Source organism: Acyrthosiphon pisum, chromosome A1 (genome assembly GCF_005508785.2).
Source record: "Acyrthosiphon pisum isolate AL4f chromosome A1, pea_aphid_22Mar2018_4r6ur, whole genome shotgun sequence".
In the NCBI taxonomy this organism is placed as follows: domain Eukaryota; kingdom Metazoa; phylum Arthropoda; class Insecta; order Hemiptera; family Aphididae; genus Acyrthosiphon; species Acyrthosiphon pisum.
The window spans coordinates 140618850-140631252 of record NC_042494.1 but is presented as its reverse complement, the minus strand read 5'-3'; the positions used below and the strand labels follow the sequence as shown (position 1 = coordinate 140631252).

At 27.9% G+C, this 12403-nt stretch overlaps 1 protein-coding gene across 2 annotated transcripts in view; it reads left to right on the top strand.

Moving 5' to 3' along the window:
- The first annotated feature begins 10260 nt into the window (after window positions 1–10260).
- LOC100169101 (cytosolic carboxypeptidase 1) overlaps window positions 10261–12403 on the top strand; it is a 62825-nt gene continuing 60682 nt past the window's right edge. Inside the window, exon 1 of one of the 2 annotated variants that reach the window (XM_008188674.3) lies at window positions 10261–10488. In XM_008188674.3, coding sequence (XP_008186896.1) covers window positions 10300–10488 — 189 coding nt within the window. In that variant the 5' untranslated portion in view covers window positions 10261–10299. The remainder of the gene's footprint in view (window positions 10489–12403) is intronic. The other variant, XM_016807565.2, reaches the window with a different exon arrangement.

Here is a 12403-nt window from a genome sequence, read left to right as displayed (position 1 = left end):
ACAGGCTCTCGACGAGACAAGGACACTTATATGGCATATTATTATACATTATTTTACGATATTATTATAATTATTAGTATTAGTAGTAGTAGCAGGTATAATTATTATTATTAATATCGTGTATGCGAAAAAGACGATCGACGACGACGGGCACACGACGATGACAATATTTTTATATGCGGTATGGAACAACAACTGCAGTCGTCAGCAGCGTTGTATACCAGCTGACACCTGTACGATTTGTAATGCATCGATCATTAAATGAAATAATTTTAATACCTATGGTATTTCGTACCACGTCAGAGGTTTGCCTTTTTCCACCTGGCCTTTAAGATCACTGCTACACGTAGCCGTCACTATGCCGTTGCGTGGTTTAATCGTGTCCTGCGTTGAATACACATATATATATATTATATTTAATTTGACCAAAATCCATCGTCCGATCATGATTTCCTTGTAGAACGAAAACGTCCCATGTCCCCAGTGCAGTCTGTCACCGTCAGTGTTTCGCCTCAAAACGAATTTAAAACCATGATCGCACTATAGTCAAAATTATAGGGTAGAAAAAAAATATTTACAAACAATTACCGTCTGTTTATTTTTTCAACCATGAAAAAATGTCTTACTACTATTTTTAAAATAATAATATATTTTGTATATTTGGTATATTTGTAATTTTAACTGAACTTTGTTATATTATTAGAGTACTTATTATAGTACTTATATACATTTTAACAAACAAAAATTGTTTTAACGATGATATTTTTACTTCATAGACATACGTTACAGCTCATAACTGAAAAAACGAATCATTTTCTTGAATAATAATTAATATTGATTATAATTTTGTCATAGCAAAACGATACATTTACTACCCCATACAAATGTATAGGGTAGCAATAGAACCCCTCGAATGGACCTGATAACCTCTTAATGACGCTAGTGTTAAAAACTAAACACATTATTACGTTTTAACTTTTCGAAAAGTACAATACATAACTATTATCGAAACGTAGAAGTGTATATTTGCTGATGAAATTATTGTTCAAATATTCATCTAAAGTGTGTAAATATTGAATTCATTTTTTTTCCATTTTTTCCATTATTTTTCCTTGTAGGTATAATTGCCATCTAAACAAAACCTTCACATTCTCAACGGATCAAATTTGTTATGTTTTGACATAATATTATAATAAATCACGAAAAACAAATTTAAAATTTAAAAATATTAAAATATTTAGTTGACATCGAAATTGTTATTTGTGCGTGGTTATAAAAAAACAATGAGTCTTCAATTTGTATCATTTAGATTTTAGACTATTCAAATTCTTGAAGTATATCGAATAAAAATATTAAAATCATATACCCTAAAGGTGGAAACATGTTGAGTCATAGAAAATGTACTAACTCTCTAATATGAAGTTAATGATAATTTAATTTCATGGACAAAACTGAAAATATTTATAAAACTAATAGTGTTACAGAAGGAAGTTATAGATTTAAACAAAATAGTAAGATAATCCTGCCTAAGCTATTAGTATAGTATTCAATTTTATTTAACAAAAACAATAGCTTGGTATTCACAATATAATATTACAATGACGAATAATTGGAATACTTTTATACTCGTTACCCGTGTTCCTACACTGTATTTTTTGAAATCTGGTGATTTTTGATCAAAATATCTGGAAAAATGTATTTATATTGTTTTTAATAACGATTAATAATTTAATAAAAATAACACATTAAATAAAAATAATTTATTCTAGTATGTCATATAAATTTTTAAAAAAAGTTTAGAACAATAATATATATTGTAATTTATTCGAAGGACTTGTAAAACTAATTGTAATATATATATACTATAGTATTTACTATTTACAGGGATGTCTAAAAGTTTTAGTAATAATTTAAAAATAGTCGTCAACCTTTTAATTTAAATACATATATATTGTCTGAAATCCTTGACGACTTATCTATAACTATTTTTTATGATACAATACAATATATTATTATAATATATATTTTTTTTTTATGAAAATGTCAAAAGTGATTTAAATCAATTAGGATTTTAATTTATTATACCACAATGTAAAGGTTTATCAATAAAATTTGAAGTTGTTTCCAATTTACACTAAAACAGTTGTCTAATGACGGATATGGCCAACATCTTTGGGTGGCCTGTTCTATCAATGATGATAATTAATAAACATTTTTCACGGGCAATTTGTGCAAGTTTGTACTTTTTATGGGATACCTAACATTGTTATTTAATATAATATATTATATTATTATTTTAATTTCGTAGACTTACAACAAAAACAAAATAATATTGATGATCATATTCATATTATATTAAACATTATGTTGAACACGCTGTTACATACTATAACTCATATAGATTTGTATTCTGAATGTATATGTTTAAAAACCAGTTTTACCCGAAGATGTTATCGTCATTCTCTGTAATAATATTCACCAACATTTTATTATTTTTTTAGTTATAAACTTAAACGCCCAAATTAAGAAAAATAAATTTCACAACACCTAAATATTAGTTTTTATCCGGTGTTAATAAGAAACGTTAATAAGAACCTGCAACTATTATAGTATTTAACAAAATCAATAAATTATTAAAATTGTAATATGTTTTAAAAATATGAATATGCTATGATTTATTAATAAGCTCAACAGTAACTTACTAAAAATACATCATTAGCATATAATTCACTAATGATTACTATTATAAATAATAATCAATAGGTAATTTAATTTTCTGCAGATAATAATTGTTATATTGGTACATGGTATCCATACCTAACTATAAATTCTATTGATGAACAAAATATACTTTACACATCAACACTATAATATAACACATCGTGTCATATATTTTGATGAATTAATACCTATCATGCCTTGTAAGAGTTACAAAAATAATTAAAAATTGGATTTTGGTATTTTGGGTTGTGTTCAAATAACATAAATATTTATCAGTTTAAAAAAAAAAATTATTATTATCATGAATACTATGGTATATAATTTATGATACTTGGGTATAACAGCTGGTTTACAAAATAAGTTAAAATATCAAAATGTTTCATCTGCAGTCCAAATATGTTGCAATTTTGTTTTTAAAAAAATAACGTAAAATACCTATCAATTGAAGTCGATGTTTAAAATAACAAGTAACATTTATTGTAACAAGTATTTTTTTTTTTAAAGAAAAACAACACGTTTTTTAATTAATTCGTAACTTAATATATTTTCTTGCTCGATATTACAAATTATATTTGCATTATTTTCTTTAGAATAGTTTAGATACATTTTAATGTTATACGCGATTTTGTAAGACTTACACACAAAATAAAATATATAATTCATGTTTTAAAAATCCCAATGCAAGTTCAAGGTTATTATGTTCCAACTAAAACCACTGTTACTCATAAGAGACATAAGAATCTGCCTCATAGAAAGGAAATTGATTCCCATTGGTTGTCATTGTTGCAGTATGTAATGCAACGTATTAATTAACGTACCTATCTATATCCATTGGTTATTTTCTAATTGTATTTTATTTAGATGGTCGCTTAGGATGTTTTTATACTCATAAAAATCTTAAGCTTATAAAATGGCAACAAATGGATATTTATTTAACCCGACAAGTATTAGAATTTTATTTATTTACAGCATAAAGTAGTTTTTTTATAATTTTAATTTTAACTAACTGGCGTTTGATTAGTAATCAATTAATTATCTCGAATTTTAATAGCTTATATTATTACCTATATAATATTTGAAATAAATATTTCAATAAAAATTGTTTTATTTAATTTAAGGTGTAATAATGTCTATGTTTATGGTAGAAGAGACCGGTTTCGATGTTACAATTATTATTCTCTTGCGTATAATAATTTATTATGGACAATTAAATCAAATTACATATTTTTCCAGAACTCAAATATTTACTGTAATATTAGGTGGGTGGGTACCAGCAATATGTTTACTTATTTTCGACGTTAAGGTCAAATCTGAAATCACTACGCCGGAAACCACTATTGTAGTTTCAGATTAATACCCATGATTCATATTTGTCGAGTGTGCTGTATATCCTATATCTGCTACTTAAACATTTAGTATAACCTCATGTTTATTTTATATTATAGGAATACACATAATAAAATACTTATCTAAATAGATACATTTACAGTTTTCATATCATGGTAGGTATACTCAATACGGTATTTAATTTGATTTTTTTTTTAGACCAAGGGGAGTTCACATCATAACGTGTCATGTTTTTAAATTATCCAGTGACTTTGTTCCGTGCGTTTTCTATGTTTATACCAAAATACAATATACCAATGATACCAAAATCCTTATCAATTATATTGATATTGCACCCAATGATAACATTTTATCATTTTTTTAGCCATAACTTTTCTGCACTTAAGTGTATCAAACTTAAGTGTTTTACGGTCAAAAGTTGGATCACGATTTAAGATAGGTACCTATATATCTTAAATCGTGAGCCAGATATATTAAATTATGCGGTAGAGTTTAGTTGATGTGGTATCGTGTAATAAAATAGTGATATACTTTAATCAGTTTAATGGAACTATGTGTTTCAGCCAATCGGAGACAATTATTTTTATGACACGACACGGCGTAGTGCGAACTCCGCTTTAATGGTAAGTATGCAGTAAATACCAACTACCATTTACTGAAGAGCAGAGCCTCAGTACTCTCCTTTAATCTAAGTGATGTAAGAATCCAATTGACTTAAATATTTTTACCAATCAAAAGAAAAGTGTGAGTTATTGAACTATGTAAAATGTATGGTTTTGGATGACACAAGTATTCATTTAAGGGCTCGGCGCTTGTAGAATAAAGTATCTGGCTTCTGATTTGCAGTATCACTTAATCTATAGGTTCGTTATAATTTGTACACTGAGAAAAAGAATGATAAATAATTATTGTAATGTATAAATTAAATTCATCTAAAATTTTAGCGTGAGGTAAAAAATTGACTACAGTCCAATATTGTGCAAAATAAAACTAGATATATCTACTTATATAATTTTTCTTTTATATACAAATTATTATTCATTATTGTTTTCATAATGTTCAGTTATGTAATTTATTTTGGTTTTTTTTTAATTTTTAACTCTCAATAAGACATATTATCCACAAAAAAGTTATAACAGTATTACTTCTAAAAGGTATATTAGTAGTTGTTTTGTATGAAACAAATTATAAGGATTCAGTAAATTGGCCACAAGCCATGATTTAATATTTACCATTACATTATACATACTATAATACCTACATATTATTATGAAGTTGTACAGAGTACCTACGTGTTATTGGTGTATTAGTAATGTATTCATATAAAAACGACATGCGATACATAAAATATATTATGATGAAGATTAAAAACCAAATGTCCAAATATTTCATATGGGTATTAAACTGAGTACAAATTGAACAGTAACGATATAATAACACCGTCATAAATCGGGTGGGTGTCGGTTTTTTAATTATTTTTTTTTTTTACAACACAATGTGTATGCGATAAATAATAAATACTTAATATGTTATTAAAAGCCACCGGTAATGTATTTGTTGCAGCTGATGGGTATAAGTTATAACTTATATTGTAATCGATTTGAGAAATAATATATTATACCTATAATGGTATAGACATCATATCGTGGGCATAAATGGGTATAATACATATTTTTTAATGGCGTAATATTAACTTTAAACTGTAATAATCATTACTATTTTGTTTCAGTCGATAGCAATTATTATTGTGTGGAGAGCTTTTTTACTCAGCGGTATAATAGAAGCGACTCGTGCGTTCAGCACAACGGTGACACAGAGTATACATCATTTGCTCTTATAGGTATGTAAGTAAATATTTTAAGTATATTATCATAATGAAGGGGGGCCACACAACACTATACAATTAAATGACAGACAAAATATTGTGTAATGATAACTTACCGGAGGATAATATTGACAGAAAACAAATGCACAAAAATCACGGTATTATCATTAATATATTATAGGCACAACCTCGTGACTTGTTAAGGCAAAAGGCCAGCTCAGTGGCGCACACGACTAGTTTGCACATACAGACGAATTTATTATTATCGTCGGGGTTGAATTTACTCCAGATATTATTATTCTTGCTTAAAAATATCTTTGGTCGACACTTTCACCAACTGGTTTATACTTACTCATCTAGCTGAATGTGTGAACCAAGTTACTTTAATTCTTGACATTTCGTGTGGACTTACATATTGGACTAGCAATATAATTATTACTGTTTTGTTTCAGTCTATAGAAATTATAACAGTCATTACAATTCGGAGAGATTTTTACTCAACATTAGTTTTTTTTTATTCGTGTGGTTCGACAACAAATCGCCATTACAGCAAACAAAATTAAAACAAAATTATAAAGATGTATAACATTAATAGAATTAAATACTCCACTACTTATTATAATTTATTGCTACTCAACTATATTATATTACTAGTGTGCAGGGGCGTGCTCACGGGGTATAAGGGTGTCATATCAACTCCCGTTTTGGATTATTTTGTCATATAAAATATATGATAAAGCAATGGAAGTACATAATATTATATTTACCGCTATACGACGTGGTCTGAGAACAGTCAAAAATTCATATCTCCTCCACCCCCCGTTAAAAAAGCTGAGCATGCCGCAATACTAGCGCGTAGAAACGGTGCACAGAGCACATCGTTCGCTTTTAGGTACCCATATAATATAGTAATAGGTACCTACTTATGAAGTATAATATAATAATAGCGGTGGGGGTATGTAGCCACACAACACTATACAATTAAATGACAGACAAAATATTGTGAAATAATAACTTACCGAAGAATATTATCGCACCAACGAAAAACTAATGTACAAAAATCACGGTATTGTCATTGATCGAGGCACAACCTCGTGACTAGTAAAAGTTTGTGCAATGGTAAAAGGCGTTGTGCCTACAGTGGCGCATACTGGTGCACAGATTAATTTATTATTATCTTCGGGGGTTAACTTTACTCTAGAGTCTAGACATTACTATTTCTGCTTAAAAATATTTTTGGTCGGTGCATTTACGAACCCGATTATATCTGCCTATAGCTGAATGCGTGAATTTGAGTTACTTTAATTCGTGTCGACATGAATATTGAGTGTACGTTACGCTACATACAATAATTATTGTGCAACTGTATAGTATCGAAAATTATTTTGATCGTTTATTAATGCAGTTGTAAACGCACTTATTAGTGTGGTCGAGTTGTATTACGATATATTATCGAAATAATAATATGTAATCTGCAGTAAATAATAATCCATACGGAGGTAACGATTTTTGGCTATTCATTATTTTTCTCGACCTTATCGTAATTTTATTTTAGGCTTATCTCAGAGAAATGGTTTACAATAAATACATAATATACACACTTCAGTATTGTCCAAGCTGTAATTTATTTTTAATCTACATACTACATTATGTGAGATGTCTATTGATAAGGCGCAATAATATATGCAACTCAATTTACATATACCACTATAAATTGGACAATAGGTAATGATTGAATAATATCTGTGGTATTAATTTGAAAACACGAATTAAAATAATATGTAGGTACCAATAGCAAAATATGTTAAATCTGTCGATGTATAATATTATTACGTTTATTAATGTTTTGCGTGAGATTCGATTTATGGATTGCGTGCCTATAGTACATAATTAATTTAGTGTAGGTACCAACTAAGATAATCCAAATTTTAATATTTGAGTATTAATTTTAATTTTAATTTTTTTGAACCATTATACCATTACACTATAAAATATGTTATCATGTTTAGTTTTATTTAAATCATATTATCAAAGTAAGTAGGTACCTACTAATACTTGATATTAATTGGCAATTTGACCAAACCACTGATTAATGATTATACATAAAATATTAACTTATTAACGAATAATTGCACTATTGCAGCATCAATAACTGCAGAACGCATAAAATTTAATAGGCACACATTAAACTAAAGTTAAGGTCATGACGTCATAAAACTTTAAATAGATACCTACATCGAAAATATTTATTTTTCATCGAAAAAAAGTATAATATTATTATATTCAATCACTATTTCGTAGTGTCGTAATATCGTGGTCTCGTTGTTTCAAGATTTTACGCGATGCATTAATATTATGTAAGGACAACTGCTAAGTCGTCTTCGTTTTCACGAGATCTGAAAAATGTTGTACTGTATTAACGTTATTATAAGTTTCATTAAAATCCGGTTTTCTTGTATAAACGATTTTTTTCGGCTCCGTCGAATGCAAAGAAATTTATTGTTAAATTAGGTACACATCGTACGCCATTTTATCCTTGGCTTGAGAAAATATACTGTAGTATACACCGGTTTTATTAACGTCAGAGCACTTTGCCATCCTGACACCATGACTCATTTCCAATTATTGTATACTATAATATTATACTTGGGTACTGTTAAACTGGTTTATTTTCCTTTTTCTCGAATTATTCGCAAGTTACCATTACCCCATTCATAAGTCGATTCGGGATTTATAGGTAGTGGTCTTACATGCTTTTTTTTAGCCAGTGTATGCAGGGCTCGACGGGACTTTTAAATGTTAGAAATTTGTCAACATAGGGTGTCCATAAGAAAAGTTTATAATATGCAAGCGTAGAATATTACAGGTACGTACATTTGTGAAAGGTTTTCTCTGCGATATATTTCATTTGAGGACTTAAATAAATGTATACCGCATCAATATCATATATTTCGCATGACTGACTATGTACATACTTTTGAAATTATTTACGTTCGCAATCAAACATAAAATTATTCGTATGAGATAGAATACAAGTTCGATACTGGTACTGCACATCATAAACACGCATTCACCGTGTCCTTGGACTAATATTTCTTCTTTTATTATAGAATTAAATACGAAACATACAAAACATTATACAATATTTAGGACAACCGTTTTATATATTGAATTCAAAATAGAACCAATTCCTTTTTTTGTTGCTGTCTAATACGTGTAGATTCCAAAGAGTCAGATCTCCATTGTTATAATGAAATTTTAACATTTTTTAAAACGATCTCATAAAAAAATTGAAGAAAATATCCAGCGTAATTGTATTACGTTGATATTAATTTAAATAGTACTGCCGTAAATGGAGTTATTATTCCGTGAATAAATAAGCAAAGAAAAACAAAGAAAAAGCAAAACAATTGATTTGCATAGGTGGCTAATTTTACTATTTTAGTTTAATATCGAGGTATATACGCTGTACATAATATTATCAATAAGTATTTATTGTTATTTTATTACCTATATGAGATTGCGTGGGCTCAAATGAACAGACAAGTATAATACAGCCAACTTATTAAATTGAATAACATTTCTTGATCTCCAATTGATAATGCTCAAATTGCTGTCAATAATCTGTCAGAAATAAATATAAAAATATATTATTTTAGTATAAGAGTACAGAATTTTAAAATTAGGTTGTTTATAGTACATTCAATATATGAGCAGAATATATGTCATGGTACATTCATATTTTTGTTTTACATCAAATCGATGTTTCTTACATATTTTTATCTTTATCCGCAATAACCACTTGCAGTTACTATAGTAGTGGTTTTTTTTTTGTAATGAAATCGAAATTGTATACATTTTGTAGATATGCGAATTTAATACTATGTTATCATAATAGTATATTAACATAGTCATAGTGTTTCAATGACATTTATATAATATTAGTTCATATAACTGAATAGACAATAATGAAATATGACGGTGATTGAAAATGTAAGACTTATGCCTTTCCAACGAATTTACCAACTAATTTCTAAATTATATAAAACAATCGAAGTAGATTATATTATATTTGTACATCGGTACCTTTGTTAATCGTGCCAAGTGTTGAATAAATCGAAATATACTCACAACACTGTATCGCACACTGCATTCGTGTGAAAGGGTTCCATAAGTTAGTTCACCATGGAAACGCGTCGTCATTATAGTCTTATGTTTGATGGGGATCATGCAAGAACTATATTATACAGACGAATATTTTTTTTCACGATATTTTTTCAACCATAGTAACTAGGCACGTTGTTTGCAAGACTATTGTTAGGTAATTTATAGTATTTTATTATCTATACGTTATTAGTAAATTAATGGTGTTCTAAGTATAGAAACAAGGGGTGGAAATTTACGTCATGGCCACCAAGAAGAAAACCGTAGGAAGGACGAACAAGAAAAAATTGACAACCAACAAACGAGTTAACGAGCAGCCAAGAGTGACGGTAAAATACAAAAAATTTCGTTCAACTACAACAGCTGCAGCATCATGTAATAGGTTGGTCGCAAAGCTGGAGAAATTCCAACAGCCGATTAAATCTAAAGAAGTAAGTGACAAAATTAATACCTTAGTACTTAGTTTAAATCGTTGTCGGATTTGCTTCATTGTTGTTGTTGTTGTTTTTTTTTTTTTTTGACAAACTCGTGATAAATATTTTGTATGAGATTGTTTCCAATATATATCTATTGACTATTTATATATTTGAGCCAGTGTAACATTTTTTAAAAATTATATTAATTCAAAAACATTACAGAGTAGCCCTCAATTTAAGCCACAAGTATGAACTGTTATAACTAAATATTATTAAAGAAAAATATTGTATCCGTCAATTTCTCGATGATAAGGTTTTAGATTCCGCAGTGCTATCAATTATTATACTTTAAACTACTGTAGAGTTTTGTAGATTATACAATTCAGAAATATCATTAGTTTCATGTCTGTGTTTTAGTGTCTTAGTAGTTATTAAATTATTCATGATGCATATTATACAAATGCATAATGATGCTTAATCGTATTAGGTATATGTTTTGTTTTGTTGAATAATAAAAAGGGTGATTTTTCACAATAAATTAAATCATTATTTTTTTTATATACATATTTGTATACAGAGTAATTCACCAAACGTGCCTCGTCCATTTTTTTTCTTCAATAATAAAGTTATTCAAAATCTGATTTTTTAAATATTCAAATAATTTAATAAGTTAAAGACCAAATTTCAATTTTTTGTAATTTTTTTGTACTACTTTAAGAGTATAGTAGATATAAACTTATGTTTTTTATGTGTAAATTATTTGGAGGATAATATTTCTGAAAACGTTCACGTATCAAAACCAAAATTCGACTGAGTAGGATTTGAGTTATATAACTTTGTATTTTGTGTACAAAAATGTTTATACTAAGGATAATTATAGGTCAACAATAATGATGTGTATTGTGTAGGTATAGTAAATATGGGGTTATGGTAATTTAAAAACGTTATTAATTAGGTAATATTATTCTATCATCATTTAAAATTTGTAAAAATGGTTCAAGTATAATAAATACTAGAGTACTATAAGATCCAGTATTAGGTAGGTACCTACATCAGTTTTATATAATATGTCTAAAACCATTTTAAGGACCATTAGGACCATAATGGACCACGGTATCAACATTTTAATAACTGAGGAACTCGTCAATTACTCGTTTGAATTTTGAATTAGATACATCAAAATTTACAAAAAAAAAATAATTTTCTATTGTAATAACCGTTCAAAATTAAAAAAATAAAAACCAATGTTTGAGATTCAAACTAGAAATCGATTAATTATATTTATCTGATGTGATTACAGTGTAAGAGGGTAAAATAGGAGACAATTCAAGTGTATGTTAATTTTTGAAACCACCAGGTAATTCTAGTAACTTTTAAAAAAAATTCACGAGATAAAATTCGAGAGTCAGATGGGAGAAAATTTGAGAGTAAATAGGTACCTTCATGTGCACCTTCGTACACACCCTGCTAACTGTATTATATAATAATATAATACCTACTAATACTGATACTTTAATCGGATTTTTCAGTGACTTTAAAACGCACATAGCTTAGTATTTTAACTATAAATTCTCAATGGTAATTATTAATAATTCAACTTATAAAATGATCGCAAGATTGCATGAACAATAAGTACTGTAAAATAATATAAATTAATCAATTTTTGGGTTTAAAAAAAAATAAAATACATAAAACAACCATTTTTATCTTAACATTATCGTTCTACTGATCGTTACAAATTCCACGACCTGCTAAATCAGAACCTACAACTAAATGTCAGATTGAAATCCAATGATGACATAGATGCAGCTGTAAATAACCTAACGAATGTTATTCAATCAGCAGCTTGGGGCGGCCAACACAGCTAAAAATGTACATGAAACCAACTCTAATTCGCTGCCGATTAATATCCGTATCCTAATATCAGAAA